Raw genomic sequence first — 19,788 nt, 5'->3', positions numbered from 1 at the left:
TTGCAGTTCTATTTTCGTTTCTTGCCAGATTTGTTTATTTTGCCTTCGAGTAAGGGCCGAGCTCTTGACTCGATTGAACTGTAGACATTTGCATAGTGTCGGGCGGCAACTGGCAAGCGGCTTATGAAAATGTCCTTAAAGGTCTTTCGATATGTGCTCAATTGCCGCAGCGAACGCGCTTCTGCTCTTAACTACTCTCGCGGCTGCGGCACCAAAACAGTTGATTTCGGGCTACGCAATTTTCGCACATTTATCTTCATTTTTCGCATTGTTTTCCTGCGTCGAGCTTTTATGCTGTCCTTTTTACGCGCTTTTCCGTTAATGTGCCCTGCGGTTGTTTACGATGCCACGCCACCTTCGGCTAGCCCCAGCCCCTGCTATGTCCCTGTCAAGCACATGCTATACGGCCCTCTGATCTGATTTCCGCTTCCGCTCGCACACACATTCACACGCATACACTTTTAGCCAACTCAGTACTTAATGTCTCCCGCTGTCTTTTGTTGAGTGTCGCCTGCTCAACACAGAAAATTTTAGTTTTTATTCCGGCATTGAAGAGAGCCTTAGCTAGACTCTACAATACCCTGGAATCTTGCAAACTAGCAATCATTTTTACTATTAATTAAAATATTAGAAAAAACTTTTATAATTCCCCTAATTGAAGTTAAGTTTTCAAGTAAAAGCAAACATTTCCTCCTTTGACTTGGCGCCCATATACCCTCTCCAGCTGTCTTTAGTCTCTGTTTTCTGTGTCATTTTTTGCCACACGTGTGTGGGCCATTTAAAAGCGACCATAAAGCATAACGCGTACTGCGAGAGGCTTTCAGGCACTTATTTTCAATTTAAGAAATGCAAATATACACATAAGCAGATTATGCTGATGAGCAGCAGCTTAGTACAGCCAAATACATGCTCTTATGTGTGTGCGTGTAAACAATTTAATTTCCTGCTCCCATTCAAATGGCTTTTCTTTCGGGCAGCAAGATCTGCATAAATAATTTGCTCATATTTGAAATTGACTTTCACCTTTTGGATAATCTTCGATTGATTTTCGTTGCCTGCTTATGTGCGCTCAGAGCAGCAGTTTAAACAGCTGTCAAAGTCAATGGCACAAGTTGTTTGTCTGCGTTTGCGGTTTGTTATTGTCAACTTTTTTTGCATTGTTCATATTGATAAATAATTCATAAATTGGCCGTGTCAATGAGAGGGAGAAAGATCTGGGAGCGCGAGAGAGAGCGCACGCATACAGTTACATGTGTCCTCAATGCTATGCCGTATTGAACCAAATATAAACGCATTAAAATAAATCCGAAAAATTCTGCCACACACACACACACAACTTGTCAACGCCATACAAGCCACAGGGACAGAGAAACGGGCGACATGCGACCGCATTTCAAATTAGCACACGCCAAAAGGATTTTTTTCACAAATACACACACACTCACACGCACACACACATGCATACTGTGTGCTTTTTACATATATATTTCGTATTTAAAGCCACAACAGCAAGGAAAAAAATATAAAAATGCCGCCACAAGGCGCATAAATACAAATATGTATAATGCAATATAATAAACGTCAGAAGCAGTCTACAAAAAAAAAAAAAAAACAAGAAAACACCCAGCGAGCTGTGCAGTGAAGGGTAAAATCTTAACCAGGCCAACATGCAAACACCCGCACACACACACACACAGCTGAAGACTGGATGCTGCGTTATCGTGGTGATAACCCTTTTTAACTTTTTGGCTTACACTTCGCGGCGAGCGTTGCCAAAACTGAAGTGTGCATAAATACATTCACACACACACGCACACACATTTGTATACAAGCAGCTTGCGCACTTTGTGGTTAGCTTAAGAAGCTAACCAACTTGAATCCCATTTAGCCAACAACACAACTGTCAGTCAATGTGACACACACACACACTATTATATTACTATTATATTAAGCTAAACTGCTGAGAGACAACATCAAATTTTGTGAAATTTTCTCATTATAAAGTTGGCAGAGCCCATTAAAAATTATTTAAATTTTCTGGCAACATCATTATATTTAAAATAATTTAGATTTGAGATATGTAAACAATCTACGCTACAGTAGTGTTCATAAAAATAGTAGTACTAGTAAAATAATTAAATATATAGAAGAAGAGAGTGAGCAAAGGTAAAATTCCTTAAATGACAAACTTCATTGAAAATCTTGATTTTGGGTTTTATAAATGCAAAATATATATTTTAAATATTAAATATTTTAAAAACAATTTTTCTAATATATATTTAAATCTAAAGATTATATTTTTAAATACTATATTCCTTAATGATCTGCAATTATTTTTCTTTTATTCCCTAAAAAAATGTCTAAAAAAATCTCATTCAAAAATAATCTAAAAATAAATAAACTCTAAATACTTCTCTATAAAATTTATATATATTAAACATATCCTCAACACATATTAAAATCCGTGTCATGACGACCATTTGAAGCTTTAGCTATTATATTTCAGGCTCCCAAATGACAGCTTAATTATAATAAACACAAAAGCTTTTAAATATGCTAAGAGGATATTACAAATTATTAAAGCTTCAACTAATTTGCAGTTTTAACCTAAACACAATGAACGAAAAAATAAAAGGGGAAAACATATTAAATAACGAAAGCAACCTGAAGCCCAAACAGACAATTTAAGCTGTTGAACAGCAAAAGCGTTTTAGGGGTTGCTCCCGCCCTCATCCCTTGTGGCGGGCTCATAAATGAACCCAAAAACAACAACTTAACTTCATTAGTTTCAAGCTGTTGCCATAAAGTACAAAAAATTTATGAATATATATAGAAGCCTAATGAAGTTAGTCATAACTGATTTGCTATGAGTAGACTTTTGCAGCAGGCGAAAAATAAATCAACGATAGACCAATCATACACACAGAATCAGTAGAGCCACCCAAACTCTAGAATATGCTGAAATACGTGTGAAAAAAACTCGTAAGGCGTCTGCAGACCACTGGAATTGGCATTTGGATTTGAAGTTGGTTCCTCGTATTTTATATTGTCGAATTTATATTGATAATTATTATAAATTAGTTAATGATTGAATTCAAATGTCTTTCATTTATATTTTTATACATAAGACCAAGCAACTTCCTTGAAAATGTCATTTTAAAATTTAATATTTCGTAAAATTTTATTATAGCCGATTTATTAAAGCTTGAAAAAGGTGTATGAAATCGATAATTAGTGAACTGAGTTTTTATATATCTCAAGGAAAAAAAAACACTCATTCAAACTATATATAAATTAATATATATTAAAACAAATTTTATACAGTGCAAACAGTCGTCGGGGAGTAGCCCAGGCGTACACTGTCGTCGATCAAAGCACGATAATCGTGTCGCATACTCGAAATACATAGATACAATACACAATACTAATAATCCATGCTTGGTATTTGCGTGGTACTTGCAAAGTAGATTAATCCTTACAACTGACAATGAACAGATTAGTAAACGCCTGTTCGGCTCCGCCAGGCCATGTTAGGTTCTTAACCAATCGCAGGATATATCCAGTAGTAGTTACGGCCAAACGCTTCGAGGCGATCATGGGCAGGTCCCGTATGGATAAGAAGCTCGAGGCTGCGGCAGCGCAGGAGGAGGATGAGCGGTATATGAAGTATCTGCAGGAGGGTAGCGACTGGCTGTGTAAGCAGTTTACAAACGTTGGGGCCCAGACGATGGATGAGGAGAGGCAGGCGAAACTGGACCAGGAACTGCTAGAGGCAGAGATTAGGGAAAAACAAGTGCGGATAGAGGACGATTTGATCAGAAAGAAACGCATAATAAGAGCCAACCGCATTTTGGAGAGCTTGAAGGCGGGTCAGCGAGCATTGCACCATGCATTGGTCGAGACTCAAGTGGCACACGAGAGGAAATATAATGAGGCTGTCAACCGGGAGATCGCTGAAGATGCCAGACGACAAAGGGCCAAAGAGGACGCTAAGTGCCCAGAAACCCTAATACCATTTAGCACCATCACCGAAGAGGAGGTGAAAGCTGAGGAGGTTGCGCGGTCGATTCGATTGCGTGCTGAATTCCTAAAGGATATCGAGGAAAGACGTCAAAGGAAATTGATGCAAAAAGAGCAGGAGGAGTGCGACACTCTGATCGAGCGCGCGCAGTACCAATGCCTGCACGAGAAGGAGCAGAAAGAAGCCAAGGCGCGGGCACAGAAGAAGCGCGAGTTTTGCCGTCGCGCCTATTGCGATGCTATCGAAGAGAAAGCCAAGATCAAAAAATGTAAGCAAATAACACTGACTGGCTCTCACTGTAGATTAACTTCTATAATCACTGCCTTTTCACGCCATTAGACGAGGCCACCTGTGATCGCATTCATGATCGGCTTATTTGCGTTGATGTGACGACTCGTCGCAATCTGGACAAGCGCTGCAACATGGAGAAAAAGGCAGCAAGAGCGGAGAAAATAAAGAAGCAGGAGATTTATGCTGAGGAGTTCGGCCGAATGCAGCAGGAAAACGCGCGCAAGGAAGCAGAAAATCAGAAGGCAGTTGTCGAGCGCTACCAAGCGGAGGTGGAGATGGATGAGGGGCGCCGCCAATGCGAGATAGACCAGCTCTCCAAGCAGCGGCGTGCCTACGAGCGCGAGAGCCGCATCCAGGCTGAGAAGCAACGCCAGCGCCAGGCAGAGCTGCAGCGCTTTGCTGTCGCTGAACGTTTTAAGAACATGGAGACGAACAGACGTTTCAATGAAGTCCAAAGACGGAATAAGGAACGGGAAACGACCAATTTGCGAAACATGCTCATGGGGCAGCGCGATGAATTCCTGCAACATAGCGTACAGGAGAAGATGCGTGTGTCTGCGTGCCCATCAGACCAGTACCTCAAAGAAGATGTGATATTCTTCGACGATGCTGCACAGGCAATTGTGGAGGCTCACGAGAAGGGAAAGCCCATGCTTCCGATTGCCAAGGCGGTAGAAGTTTATCGCCGACAGAACCAAATCGGGCAGGCGCCCCAGACCCGAATGGTTGGCAGGAGCCAACTACGTGACTATTGCTGGCCCGGATTCTACTCCAAAGCGGACCTGGCCTACAAAAACTACGAGGCACGCGAGAAATGCCGCCAAGAGCAAAAAGCTGATCGCGAAAAGATACTTGACAACTGCCTTACAATTACCGAGTTGGCGGCCAAAGAGCAACCGTACCAAAACTGCGAAATAGTGTGCCCCATCAAGTGCTTCCAGCATCGCGGAGTGCCAGCCATAGCAAGTGTCGAATCCTTTGCGCCACCGCCGCAGAATGAGTTCTCTCTCTGCGAGGACAAACCTCTGCCCATTTCCCCGACTGAGGCCTGTATGCAGGCACCCACGACATGTCCAGATAATGACCTGTTGACCAAGCCGAAGAAATTTAATAATGTGGAGCCAGTCTGTGTGTCGAAAGTCCCCCCATTGGAAACTATTAAATCAAATATAAAATCTCAACACTCAATCATAGCTGCACCTGAGCCGGAATGCAAAGATGCAAAGAAGCCCACGGTACCACCTCGCAAGAGGATTTGGCGCTAATTCGCGGCAACTTAACTTAACCCAACTCATTATAATCCGTTTGTATAGCTGGAGCCATTCGACTTTAGCACACTACCCAATTATTAATTATTGATTATTAAAGGAACAGGCTTACCATGTAACGCAGGTCAGGAGCTTTGTATATATATATTTTTATACATGTGTATGTGTGTACATAGATGTAGGTATATATTCATATATATATATATTGTTATAGATACCTATATCATTGTATTCATCTGTGCAATTAAGTAAATTAAGTAAACGAAGCTATTCAATAAACTATTATTTGATGACGACAGGGTTTGCTTGGCATGGAAGTTACTACTGACGGCAGTTGCTAAAAAAGAAACTTGTTAGAACAGCTCAGTTTCTAACAAGGTCATAATTCAACTGCCAAACTTGGTGATCCTAACTCTAAGTTTTTCTATTTATATGTTTTTCTTAGCCCCCTACAACTTTGAGTTAACAGCGCTGCTTTACGTGGAAAGTTCTTGAGCTGCCGATAATTTTTTCTCGTTGGGCTTGGCTTGACATTTTCTTATAGATAGACTTACAACACTTACATATTACATATTACTTACAAGTTTTTATCAAAATAATGTTTCAATTCGTTAATTCCTTCATTTTATTGCGTAAATAAGCAGAATTGTCGCATTTGGAGTGGGTCACATTCTAGCCCTCTCAAGTAGAAGCGTCTATATATAAAGAGATATATTAATATTAATAAAATTTGTCAATTACACAGTGGACAATCCATAGACAAAGTCTCCAGTCCCTAGTAGTGCGGGACGTCTGAACAGCTGGACTCAAATTACAAAAAACTAATATACTCTTTTCTCTTAAGGAACAAGTATTGAAATGTTGTCTACATTTCTACTAAAGGCCATATAGTTTGTATCGTATATCTCATATATAGAGCCTGGCTGGCTGAAAATATGAGTTAAAATAGTAGCCTCTGGGGCTGGCATCAAATCCATAAACTAACAAAAAAATAGACACTGACAGACACGCAACACAAATCTTACAGTTTTCTGGGGTAACTACTTGGGCTACACATAGAATAGAATTTCACGGTAGACTTGGTAGATATCGGTAGATTACGAAACATAACGATAGATAACGATAGATAACGGTAGATTACACCAGTGTGCAACTATGTCGAAAATAATTTCCAATAAAAAGTGTTTGACGCGTCCCAATCATACGCCCTCTCTGATGAATCGCAGAAACATTCCTATTGTGTTGTCGGCCAAACGCTTCGATGAAATCTTGTCCAGAGCAACCAGAGCTGAACAGGAGCAGCATCGGTACATGGAATACCTCAGGGATGGCAACGAGTACATTTGCGGAATCTTTAAACCTTTTGCCCCGGTGTCGATCGACGAACAGAAGCAAGCCAAGCTGGAACTGGAAGAGAAGGAGGCCGTCATCCGGAAACGACAAGTGTCGCTAGAGGACGAACAACTACGCAACGAGCGCGTCTATCGGGCCAAGATAACATTGGAAAACATGAAGCCGGCCCAGAGGTCTCTGAACAGGGCTCGTCTGCAGAGCGAAGTGATCTTTCAGCGACAGCTTAACGATAAGCTGAACCTTCGAATTGCCTATGATGCTCAGGTTCAGCAGAAACTGGATGATGAGCGGTGTGGCGCGACCTGCATCCCATACTGCGCGCTCACTGAGCAGGAGCAAAAAAGGGAGAAAAGGGCAAAGGCGCTCAAGTACGGGAAAGAGTTGGCCAAGGACATTGAGGAAACGCGACTGCGCAAGCTGGACGAAAAGAAGCAGCAGGACGCCGACTTCACTGTGAAGCAGGCGCAGTACCAGTCCATGCAAGAGCTAGAGCAGAAGGCAGCCAAAGAACGCGATGCGAAAAGTCGCCAGTTCCTTCGTTGCGCCTATCAAGATGCCCTCAAGGAAAAGGCGCAGCTAGCAAAATGTAAGTTCAAAAAAAGAGAGAGAGGGAGATATTTTAAATTAGTTTAAGCTGAATCCTCATCAACATTAGACAACGAAAGCTGCCAAGATATTGAAGATCGTACAATTTTTTTCAATAACGAGATGCGTCATCAGCTGACTACGGACTCTGCCAAGTGCATCAAAAAGCAGCTGGCCGACCGGATACTTCAAAGGGAGCAAGTTGCTTTTGAAGTGAGCCAACGTCAGACAGCAGCGAGACGCCATGCCTTAGCCTCAATTCTACAGGATCAGTTTATGGAACGGTACAATAACGATCTGTTTTTTGAGGCAACAACTCGTCAGAGTAGGCTAGAGAAATTGGCAAAGGAACGTCGTGCTTACGAGCTGGAGGAACGCAAGCAGCTGGAGCTGCGACGTCAGCAGCTCGCCGAGATTCGCCGTTTTCAAATTGCAGAACGATTAAAGAATCAACAGATAAACCAACAAATCGAAGTTTGTCGCAAGGCTAAAAAACAAGAAGATGCCACTGAACTAAGACGGATGCTTTGTGACCAGCATGACGAGTTCCGTGCGCGCCGTCAGCAGGAGCAACTGCGTTTGTCTTCCTGCCAAGCAGACCCCCATCTAGCAGACGATGTCAAGTTCTTCAACGATGCGCTCGATGCGATGACTGCTGCTCAAAAGACGGGTCGCCCCATGAAGCCCATAGCTAAGGCGGTCGAGACCTATCGACGCCAGAACCACATAGGAGTGCCCGAGAGTCAAGTGCTGACCAGGTCGAATATACGTGACTACTGCTGGCCCGGTTACTATTCGAAGGCCGAGTTGGCTTTCAAAAACTACCAGCATCGAAAAGAGTGCCTCGATGAGCAGCAGCACGACCGCGCGCAGATCCTCGAAAACTGTATTAAAATCACAAAAATGGCTGCCGAAGAGTTGCCCAAGCTGCAGCAGAATCCATGCGAGTCCTGCAACGAAAGTAGCATTACCGACGGCACTCCATCCAGTACTCATGGAAATTATCTACTCAAGTCGTCAAACATGGAGGCCCACGGCAATGGTCAGATAAATTTGAAAAATTCTGCGCAGGGTTCTTCAACTGTGAGATTTGCTGAGCTGGACAATGGCGATGTTCGCAACTCAAATAGCTCAAGCTCTACTGAACGGTGTCTATCTATCTATGATCTGCGGTAAGCATCATACAAATGATACAGATGAATAGTAGTAGAACCGAGTTAAAGAAGTTCGTTCTCAAAATTGAGCAACAAGCAGATGGAAAATTTCTATCCATTCGCAATTTATTTACGACCTTTGTAAGAGCTTGGTTCTTTAAGGAACTTTGTAATACATTCACTCACTAATATGAATAAACTTCTACACTCTTAGAACGCGGAGTTTTTAAATCAGCCCCAGATATCTAGATATAGATAGGTCTAGCATGAATATCGATTCTAGCGTCCGCTTGTGGCTCTATTGCTATAATTCCCATGTCTCTTGTGCTTAACTTAAGATCTAACAGTTCAGAAACTCAGCCCTGGACCTGGGTTCTTCGTTTAATTTGGCATCATTTCGTAATTTTGGTTGCCCAACATTTTCATGCTCAAGCTCATACAAATCCGCATTTTGTGTAAACAAAAGCTGCCTCCAATCTCGCGTACTCGTGGCAGGCAAGAAAAAAAGAAATGGCAGAAAACAAAGCCCAAAGTAAAATGAGGCAGGAAAGACTCAAGTGTTTGCTGCCTGTTGACTGGTGACGTTGACGGCAATGGCGACTGCTCTGGATGGATGGTTGTGTCATTTTGTGGGAATTGCAAATTAGCGTGGATTGCGCACTTCGCCGTGCTGACAACGAGCACGAAGACGTGTGGGTGGCATCAAGCAGCCGCTTGATGGAACTGTAGAGGGAGATGGGAGTGGGCATGTCAAGAAATTGGCCAGACAAATACAAACAGGAACAGATAGTGGGTGAGAGGGCACTTGGTAGACATGCTATACAGGTGCACGAATGCGTCAGGTGTGGCATTAGCAGCTGTTGACACACATCTCATGGCGGCGTACAACATGTCGTATAAGTATTTTAATTAAGCATCAAGGGGACGCTCAAAAACACTGCCTCAAGTTGTTTTGCGTCGAGTCGCGTTTTAATTAAGATCCACTAAACTAAGACAGCCATCTAAGGGGGGAGAAGTCGACTAGCGGCGGGGCGGACAGAACTTGAGATGCGCTGCCAGAACGGAAAGTTTTCATTTAAGCTAAACTCACAGCACAAAATTTAATTTACTTTGTGCAAAAACATGCGGCAGCAGCTGCGCCAACACCAGCGCGAAAAACAACCCGCCATATTCTGTGTATCACACATACGCCCAGTGAGGCAGGCGTGTGCATGTGCCCCCGCGCTGCCAGACACTGTGACGGCATGGCAATAACGCTGGCCTGAAATATCAGCTACCACGCCCACGGCGACAGGTGGCGACGAGAACAGCCAGCCAGCCAGGCAACCAGCCGGCAACAAACAGCAAAGGACATGCAGAAAATACAGGACTCCGTTACTGAATTGCGCTCAAAAACCCCCGTCGAATTGTAAGCATTAAAATGCCTTACAAAAATATAAATACCCACGCACGCACACACACACACATATCGAGTGGATTGTTATATTTCATAACTGCCTTAGCCCGCAGTTGCTATACAATTTTATTTATCTGCAAGTGCTAAAAAGTATGCTCAGGCAGAAGCAGCGCACACAAAAATATGTGCAAATTTATATTCGTACGCGTTTGCTGAAACAGGCCATAAAAATAATACGAGGGCTTTGTCCAATGCAAATATAAAAGCTGAGCCTTTCGAATGGACTTAAAGAAATATTTGCTGAGTGAATCCATGTGCGCAAATTAGGGAATATTTTTCTACCATTTAACAGCGTTTGACCAGCTGACCGCAGTGGATTGAGTATTTGAAATTCATCTGATTCCTTTTACTATTCATTTTATAAAATTGAAATTATCCAAAGGTACTAAAAGTACAAAGATTGAATATATTTTCTAGTAAGGCGTAAGAATTCAGGAATATTGTTTTTGCGTTATATTTTTTAGAAGTTTACAAATTGCAATTTGAAATCGAATTTCAATTTACAACTCTTTCGTTTTCAATATTTTTGTAAATATTTAAAATAATAGCTGAATATTCAAATGTTTATAAATAATATTCCCATGGCTACATTTAAACGAATTGAAATTATTTTCAATGCACAAAACATGCAAACAGCTTTGAGAAACTTTTGGGCAGCATCGATTTTGCTCTGTTATCTCAATCATTTCTGTACAGCTGCAACAAAGGCAACATGCCGCACAACTCTGGCCTAGAGCTGTGTTGAGTTTCAGTTGCAGCTTGTCAAGTCTTTAATAGTCTTAATGAGTCCCAGTCACAGTAAAAAGGCAGCCAATCCTAAAAGAATAACATTTTTCCCAAGCCTTTAAAACCTAACCGCAAAGCCATTGGAAATTAAAAATTGCATTTAATAAGCATTCATTAATTCATAAAAAATCAAATTTAATGCATTCGCATTCATATGGAACCGCATTAGAGACGGCGACCACGACGGCCGCCCTTTCGACGCGTGGAGTCCGATGGAATGGGCGTCACATCCTCGATGCGGCCGATTTTCATGGACGAGCGGGCCAGAGCACGCAGCGCGGACTGGGCACCGGGTCCGGGTGTCTTGGTTCTGTTGCCGCCTGTGGCACGCAGCTTGATGTGCAGAGCCGTAATGCCAAGAGCCTTGCACCGCTCGGCCACATCCTGGGCGGCCAGCATTGCTGCGTACGGCGATGACTCGTCACGATCCGCCTTGACCTTCATGCCGCCAGTGACACGTGCAATAGTTTCGCGTCCGCACAAGTCGGTGACGTGCACGAAAGTATCATTGAAGCTGGCATAGATGTGAGCAATGCCAAAGACATGCTCGCCGTCCCGCACCTGCGGCCCGAGCGACACCTGCACTTCCTCCTTCTGTACCTTAGCCTTCCGCGGTGCCATGCTGCCAAGCAAGATTAATCAAAGTTAGCTTATATTTATTGTACACGTGATCTGTGCCTTACTCAAAGTGATGTTCTCTCACGAATTGTCAAACGTCAATTCTGAAATATGAGCAGCTCTGCGATGAGGAAATCTATCGAGCTATCGAACTACTGCAATGCCAACTACGATTAGACAGCTTCTTGGGTCTTTAATGGCTTTACTCTGTAAGATGTAATATTAACTGTGGTTGCTGCTCGTATTTATCTGTGGATTCTTGTGCTCCTTCCACTGCTATTGCAAGTCAATCAAGGCACAAGGACGAATCGTTGACTACAGTAAGTTGAGCTGGCATTCAATTGAATTGTGGGCGTTGTTCAATATCTCAGAAACTTTACCGGCGCCTCGCAGATGCCAGTGCACTGCTCTGCTGTTATTACATTTGGCTGCCACACGGCAGACAATTTCATTTAATCGTCGTGCAGTTCGTGCGGCATTTATGGATCAATTGACAGGCCAACCCAACCAGAAACATTAGCAACTGCAATTTATTGTGCTGCTGCCTGATAAAATGTAAACAAGCGCATAAATTTGCATATGCAAGCAACTCGAACCAACTACTACAAGGAAAGCACATTAAGTGCGTGTTCTGATAGAAATTGATGGGCGAGTCACGAAAACACAAGCTTAAGAATTAACACTTGACTACAAAATGTTGCTGAGCTAAAAGGAGCTAGGAAATATTTCAAATACTTATTGAAATATTTACATATAAAATATATAATGAAATATATAAAATAATTGTATATGTAATTAAAAAATATGTACAATTTATTTAAGTATTCAAAAAATAAATAAAAAACAAATGTGTTCACTAGTGTCATTATTTAACTAAAATTTACTCTCCTTTCCATTGAGAAGTTGAGATCAAAGCACAGATTTATGCCTATTTATAAATGGCAGCCGGACAAACGCCGACTACACTGCGTATACGCAATATTTTCATTGAAATTGCTTTGCAGCTCTATAAATATGAAAAGTTGAAATGAAAATTTATGCAATCTCTTGAAAGGCCATTAAAATACCTAATAAATGTGCTCAGCTTGCTTAACACATTTTCATTTCTTTTCTAAATATTTTTTATTTATTAAAATTGCCAAATTGATGCATTGAAGAAGGCATTTCTCTGCTTTTAATCTTTATAGTTTTCAACTGCAATCAATTTATTCACAAAAATAAACAACGTAAATAGATAAATCTGAAGCAAAATTGTGGTATCAAAATCAAATTTATTCAAACTATCAAACGAAAACTTTAGGCTTTAGCTAAAATATAAATATTATGCTTATCCTCTATAGCCGCATAACTCGTTCCGGCCCAAGGTCAAGGTTGCTGGTGCACATCGATTGTTCAGCCATTTATTACCCGAAAGTCAACTGAAAGCGCACTTTATTACAAGCGTGAAAGTATTTGCACGTGCCGCGATTCGATGCGACGTGGTGCTTAAGGAGCATAAAACCGCGCGTAGAATCGTATTAATGGGTTTGTTTATGCGCTGTTGGTGTTAGACGTGCATCCAGGGGCGCATACGTATATGCGAATTATAACATAATAAGCAAACAAATTCAGCTGCAGTCGTGCCACATGCTGCGCCACATGCCCATAGAACTTCATCTTTGTGCCACAAGCAGTGCGCCCCTGCATCCACTTTACACGTACTCACATGTATATTTTCCGGCTGCTGGCTCAGCTATTCCGGGGGAGACGAAACTATCCAAGATTATGTGAAATTGCTGCACATTCTGCAGCACACAAAACCCTCTCAAATATGTTTGCCATGCATATGAGTATACAACAGCAGCAGCAGCAGCTGTAGCTGAAGCATTTAAATACAAAATTGTTGCTTTTATATGGCGTGTCAGAGCTGGAAGATGAGCTGAGTTGACAGCTCAAGCAGCTTTCGGGTGTCAGCTCAAAGGGCAATCCGGTTCAAGTGAAGAGCAATCAAATGCGAAGAGGAACAGGTGGTCGGTCAGTCGGTCATTGGTAAAGGATTTGAGTCTTTGCAGCGTAACAACCGTCAAATCTTTTCAGTGACATTTTATTTAAGCATTCGCTTCGAAATCGTTACATACTTTGCCACTTAGAATGTGTATTAAGCTGCAAGCCCCTGGCAATTTGTTTATGTAAAAATGGTTAGTCCTGTGGGGAGGACGAATGCAGTTTGTGCAGATGCATCAAACGTGCTGCATTCTACAAACTTGCCAAACTTGTTGCCATTGTAATCTGCTTAAATCCCTTAAAGCTGTTGCAACACGCGACAATATGCGGACATGCAGCACGCAAATAGCTGCCAACAGACATTGTCCCTCGCCACGGCCAGGCAGCTCCATCGAGCGGCTGTCACGGTAAATATATCAGCAACCTGACAAGCCCGAAAAAAAGAACCAAAAGGAATAGCTGAAAATAGCAGGAGATATTGTTGCTTTTACAGCCAAACTATTGAGGAAAGACTTCGGCCCGCCCACCTGAGCACTGCCTCTCGACTATGACTGAGTGCTTGGGTGAGTGCATGTGAATTGACAGCTGTAAGTACTCGACTACTCGAACAAGTTGTCGGCTTCACAATGATTCTCTATTTATTTGTGCTAACATTGAATATTTGATCTGTGATGTGCAGAGATTTCAGCAAAATCGTTCATAAATATTTACACATAGACTATGTTTGAGCATTAAGTTAGAGCAAAAGCCAGAAATTTAAAGGCCACACTTAAGCGACGTTTAAATGAAAAATATATTAAAGTTCTTTAAAGAGAATCGAGCTGCCGAGTGAGTGGCAAGAGAAGACTAAAATCTTTATGTATTACTTGTGACTGAATTAAGCCAAAGGCCGATTGAACAATAGTTAACAGAAATTATATTAAACTAAGTTCGTGCAGTTCAAGTTTTGCCATTTGATAATGAATCGTCTTAGGCCACTCGAACATGATTAAATAATTCAAAATAATTTATAATTATTTCAAGAGCCTCAACTCAAACAGTTTCCAATATAAACCAATTCACACAAACGAACGACCAAAGCCTATTTATCGATATGCAATGAGCTTAAGGCCTAAAAACCTTTTCTTGTTTCTCTGAGAACTTTTATCGTTCAAATTTTACGATTGATTTTAATTTTCTGGTTGGGTAAATGAAACAATTTGCTGGCCTTTGTTTGAAATGCATGATAAAATCCATTTAAAGTAAATATTTGGCTAATCTCTTAAACAGCTCTGAATGCTGAATAAGCAATGCTCTTTATAGCATTTTAATTAACTTATAACAAACGTGGCATGGAGGCAAACTCCTATCTAATTGTCTGGAAATTAAATTGTCTGCAAGTTCTGAATGTGCACTTGCTACCTTGAGACACAGTTTAATGCGTAGTGAACTCGAAGTGCAAAGTTGAATCAAGGCAACAGGAAGTATAAAAACACACAGACACACAGGGGCACACAGAGACAGAACTGCACACTCTGAGAGCAGCTGCTTGGCCTCTGGAAAGCGGCAACAAAATATTTACCATGACTTGAAAGTCTTTGCCCGAGGGCCGAAAAGCAGAGTGCAAAGTGTGTATAAATAAATCAAAGTTTATTTAGTGACAGATACTTTGTAAGCCAGTGTGTGTGGGTGGGTGTGTTGTCAATGGCACAGGGAGCGTCTTTGATTCGCACTGCAGTGCAAATTTCCGCAAGCCAAATGAGAAAAAAGAGCTTTGTTCGAGCTGCAAGCGCAAAGGAAAGCCAGAGAACGGGGCTAAGAAATATTATGAATGCGCAATCATATGGCTGACAGAGCCACAGGATAACAGCCTCCAAACAACAACAACAACAGCTGTTCAGGTGACAAACACACACACAGAAGCAGCGCATGAACTACAGACAAGGCCGTCTCACAATGCAAGTTGCCAGCGGATATGAAAAACTATTTTACAGCTGCTTTTGTGGCCACCTCCATTTGTCTATGTCTGCGTGCGTATAGAGGTGTGTGTGAGTGTGTTTGACTTTTCACATGAGTACATGAGTACCTCGCTCTGTGTGCATATTGTATATATGCCCAATGGAACCTTTTAACGCTCCCTGCCTCGCCTTTTAAGGCGCCATTCAGCAAACTTTTCTCAGTTTTATTGCCCCTCCCAAACGCCTTTTGATTTTAATTTATGATTCCAGCTGCCTCTGCTCCACTACATATGAAATATTCTTTGCCATATGCTCCATGGCTGAACTAAAAATTCATTTCTCTATGCCTGGGGCCAATTAAGAAAAAACTCAACGGAGCGAGACTTTAACTTTGAGTAAAAAGAATACAGAAAGTTGTTGTTATTTAATTTTTCGACTTTTCAGAATAACTTCAACTTTTCAGTTTGATGAGAATTTAAGTGTATAAGTTGTAACAAATTAATAAAAATTCAAATTAATTGTAACTATGTAAAAGTGATTTACTTTGATTAATTAATTTGACAAATAAAGCTTTATTTTTAAGTTGAACTGAACAACAAATAAAAATAGTTCTAATTACTAGAAGTTGCGTGTCGAAACTGCGCACACTGAATTTTTGAATTTTTATATTTTTATAAATAAGTTGAAAACTCGGTAAAACTTTTGTAAATTTTTAAAACAATTTCAGATCTTTTAAAATATTTTGACGACTGAAATATATTAATCGAAAATAGCATTATTCTTGCTGTGTCAAACTGGCTATCTCTTCTAGCCATGCTGTCAACTAGTATATAGCTCAGAAAAAGAGGATATATCCTAAGCGACTTCCAGTTAAATCATCTACTAAATATTGCTGAGTTTCTGTTTCAAATAGCTGCCATGCAAACAGTTCCATAAATTCAGTTAGACTTCATTCCCCCTGCCTTCTGCCACTCCTTGTGACTCTTTGTATAACAGACAATGGTAACAAAATTATTGAATCAAATCTATTTCTACAGCTGCAGCTGCAGCTGAAGCTGCCAAGGACAACCTGCTGCAGACACTCCAAATGAAAAGCTTCTGCAGGCGCCAAGAACATGCCGAACACACGACTCCTTGTAGAAGGGTCTGGGGCTTACTGCTATGCATTTATGTTGTTAACACGTGTTCTGATCGCAGGAGCATAAAGTTAAAGTAGTTTTGAATATCCTTTATGGCTTCGCATGTGCCAGCTCCATTGTTATGCAGTGTTTTGATAAATTGCTTCCTAACTCTGCGCAGCGGTTGGTGCTCGAAAAACGCGAGGCTTAGGTACTGCTCCTTTGTGTGTGTGGGATTGTGTGTGCATATAGGTGTGTGTGTGCACTGTTTTTTGCATAGAATAACATGCATGCACGTGCCTCTCTCTTGGATAGAGCCTTCAATTTAGCTCGTTCTTGTTTACATTTTGCGATTTCTGTATTTTGGCTTAGGCTTTGCAGCGAAAACTTTGTTTCAAAATTGTTTTTGGGCAAAGATTTTTTGAAGAATTTTCCATACGCAGATGGTGTGCACAGTTAAGTTTTCTGCTTGAGCAGATGTGCAATTTGAAAATGAAATTTCATGAGAATCTTTTTCTGCATGCATTTTTAATCAATATTTCATTTTCTAGTGGAAGTTGCAATATCTTTATGTATTTAGATATAATAAATATGTAGGCTTATGTATCATCTTAAGTCTGCTTAGCTTGTTGAATTTGATATGTAAATAAATATATATTTTTATCTTCTAAATATATAGAAAGAAGCTTGAGAGTCCAGTCGATCCAGGCCTAGTCGAGGCCAGTCCGTCCAGCTATCTGTCTGCTTACTTACATACCAACTGCTCGCGCTCCAGGGTATCTCCCAGTCGACCACTCTCGACTATCGCACTCCTACACATATCTCTGCCTGTAATTCGCTAGAAATTTAAAATTTCACAAACAACTGTGATAGAAAAGAAATATCTCTTAGATTGATTTAAATATGACAAAAGTTGCCAAAGCGATTTGCTTCGAGGACCGCAAAGCAAAGCCAATGCCTGACGGCTGTGTTTTTCAGTTTGCTGGGAAAACATGTTGAGCGGCGGCACATAAACGATTTTCTTACGCCCAAATGTACTTATATTAAAATATAATCTGCTTTAAGGGCACGGCACGGCACGGCCAGCCGTGAAGTTTCTATATGTAAACACTTGAAGACGCTTTTAGGCTCCGCTGTGCCTACAAGAGCATTAGCCTAATTGGCTTCCGTTTGCCGTCGAAGCCAGCTCGGCGGGCTTGGCTAATAAAATTGTTTCGGGATTACACGCATACTTAAGATTTTATCTCTCTCATCTTTAGCATGGCCATATTTAACCTTTTGGTTTTTCTCTTTTGTTCTCGTTTCAGTGCCTCAGCATAAAAGGTAAGCAGCCCACCTGCATTTCAAGCCTTTGAAATGGTGTTTAATGTGTGGCGGTGCCCCCAGCTTGCGACTGTCCTTGCGACCATGCGAGATTGGATTAAATATTTTTTGGCGGCTTAAAAGCCAAGCCGTTAACACCTTGACTTGGCTGTTAATTAAGCAGGCCGTTAAATGATATTGTGCCTCGAGGGCTTTGGCAGCAGCGTTTAGTCCTTTCGGGGCTAGATTTGTCAATTTGGTTAATTAGCAGCCGCTCGAGAGCTGCTTGCTGTCAGGACATTAACGCCATTAATTAACTGATCTCTTTATGGCTTGGCAATTTGTGCATCAATAGCTTGGGCGAGAGCCAAAGAAGCTATGCGAACTTGAACTCGTTAGTTGATTAACTAATTGAAATTAATCAGTTGCCACAGCAGACACCATTTGAGCTGCTTTAAAGAACTTCAGTGGAACTGAAAGTTGCCTTTAGCAAATCCTCACCTGAAACACTAAATTATGCCATTTGCATGATTTTTGATGGCGCAGTTAAAGTTGAAAATCCACGCCAGCAATATGGCTATAAAGAGTCCTTGCTGCAGTAATACGTGGAAATAAAAAGTCAAATATACATGAGCAGGAGTCGGATTGCGGCGTGAGGCGCGTCACAGCGCACAGCATAAAATCACATTTATACAGTCAAAGCATTTATGCTCCATTATGCTCTTCACTTTCGGCTGTTGGCCTTTGTTTCCATTTCGGTAGTCGCCATAAAAAACACTCTCAAAAATATGAAAACATAAAAGCATCAAGCTGTCTGCCACACACACGAGACAGCGGCAAGGTCAATACATGTTTCTTGGCTCTCCCAGCAGCATATGGTTTTATGGTGTATACATTCATACCAAATACCAAATTATGCCAAATAAAATGAATGCTTAGACAACAGAAGAACAGAAGAAACATTGAAGTCAGTGAAAGCTTTAAGTGCGACGAGCCAAAAAGAAAATATATTTGGCGTATTGGCCTCACGCTTGTGGGTGTCTAAGAGCAAAATTCGCTAAAATATTTCATATTATATGTCATAAAATATCGTAATGGCAGTGCAATAAACTTTTTAAAAGTGCTGCCAAATGTCATCATGCGGCAATTTGGTAACTGAGAAGCATAAAAATTACAAAATGTTTCCAACTTCTGTGAATTAGAAACTGAAGTTAATGCTTTGAATATATTTTTACTAAATAATAACTATTAAATATTCTGATTTTATTTACTATATAAATTTTTACTAATTTTGATTTTATTTTTAAAGTGAGACATATTTGAGAATTTAGGCTATACTGACATTAATATAAGGCAGTAACTTTAAACAACGCAAGAAGAACTTCTTAGAGACTTTTTTAAATATATTTAATTATTATTTATATTATTTAATATTTAATATATTTCAATCCCATGACTTAGCGTAAGGTTAAGTAAATATCAAATACTTATAACTCATCCTCTTCACAGTTTGTTAGAATTGTTCAATTCACAATGAAGTTATGGCAAATATTTCATAATATTACAATCTATTACGCATTTGCGACTATGAGAATCACATAGAGGGGCACTTAAGTAGGTATATGGTAAAAGGAAACACCCAACAGTACAACAAACTCATCTGTTTCACAACTTATTCAAGCTCTTCCATCTAATGCAATACACAATGAAGTTATGCCAAATATCACAAATTCAAACTCATATTCGAATTTGAATTCTGCAAATTTCGCATCGGAAGTTGTGGGTGAAATAAATGAAATTGTGCGAAAGCTAGACGTTGCAAATATACATATACATATTCGTATATACATTTGATTAAATTGTCAGCAGTTGTCGGGCTGATTGCATTTGTGAGTCGGTCGCTCAACGGTTAGCAT

General features: G+C 40.8%; 4 protein-coding genes across 4 annotated transcripts in view; 3 read left to right on the top strand and 1 right to left on the bottom strand.

The window, feature by feature from the left end:
• The first annotated feature begins 3,322 nt into the window (after positions 1-3,322).
• Positions 3,323-5,707, top strand: LOC111594310 (axoneme-associated protein mst101(2)-like). Its single transcript, XM_023307551.2, has 2 exons — positions 3,323-4,289; positions 4,361-5,707. Exons 1-2 carry the CDS (start codon positions 3,488-3,490, stop codon positions 5,575-5,577), a joined length of 2,019 nt encoding a protein of 672 aa, XP_023163319.2. The 5' UTR covers positions 3,323-3,487; the 3' UTR covers positions 5,578-5,707.
• Positions 5,708-6,543: 836 nt separating this feature from the next.
• Positions 6,544-8,880, top strand: LOC111594311 (trichohyalin-like). The gene is made up of 2 exons (XM_023307554.2): positions 6,544-7,519; positions 7,589-8,880. Exons 1-2 carry the CDS (start codon positions 6,736-6,738, stop codon positions 8,692-8,694), a joined length of 1,890 nt encoding a protein of 629 aa, XP_023163322.2. The 5' UTR covers positions 6,544-6,735; the 3' UTR covers positions 8,695-8,880.
• A 2,184-nt stretch (positions 8,881-11,064) lies between these two features.
• On the bottom strand, positions 11,065-11,658 carry LOC111594319 (40S ribosomal protein S14a-like). Its single transcript, XM_023307562.2, has 2 exons — positions 11,598-11,658; positions 11,065-11,536 (listed from the first exon to the last, which is right to left on the bottom strand). Exon 2 carries the CDS (start codon positions 11,533-11,535, stop codon positions 11,080-11,082), a length of 456 nt encoding a protein of 151 aa, XP_023163330.1. The 5' UTR covers position 11,536; positions 11,598-11,658; the 3' UTR covers positions 11,065-11,079.
• Positions 11,659-17,882: 6,224 nt separating this feature from the next.
• The window catches only part of LOC111594320 (5-hydroxytryptamine receptor 1A), a 31,230-nt gene continuing 29,324 nt past the window's right edge, over positions 17,883-19,788 (top strand). The window contains exon 1 of the mRNA XM_023307564.2: positions 17,883-17,893. The gene's annotated coding sequence lies outside the window, so the exon portion shown is untranslated. The remainder of the gene's footprint in view (positions 17,894-19,788) is intronic.

This window comes from Drosophila hydei, unplaced genomic scaffold (genome assembly GCF_003285905.1).
Source record: "Drosophila hydei strain 15085-1641.00,03,60 unplaced genomic scaffold, DhydRS2 tig00008130-arrow-arrow-pilon, whole genome shotgun sequence".
Lineage (NCBI taxonomy): Eukaryota > Metazoa > Arthropoda > Insecta > Diptera > Drosophilidae > Drosophila > Drosophila hydei.
This window is presented reverse-complemented; position numbering and strand designations above follow the sequence as displayed.

Excerpts from the sequence above, each read along its gene's own strand:
- LOC111594310 (XM_023307551.2), top strand. The coding sequence starts at position 3,488 with ATGAACAGATTAGTAAACGCCTGTTCGGCTCCGCCAGGCCATGTTAGG. Across the intron at positions 4,290-4,360 it reads GAAAGCCAAGATCAAAAAAT|ACGAGGCCACCTGTGATCGC; the intron begins GTAAGCAAATAA and ends TCACGCCATTAG.
- LOC111594311 (XM_023307554.2), top strand. The coding sequence starts at position 6,736 with ATGTCGAAAATAATTTCCAATAAAAAGTGTTTGACGCGTCCCAATCAT. Across the intron at positions 7,520-7,588 it reads AAAGGCGCAGCTAGCAAAAT|ACAACGAAAGCTGCCAAGAT; the intron begins GTAAGTTCAAAA and ends CATCAACATTAG.
- LOC111594319 (XM_023307562.2), bottom strand. The coding sequence starts at position 11,535 with ATGGCACCGCGGAAGGCTAAGGTACAGAAGGAGGAAGTGCAGGTGTCG.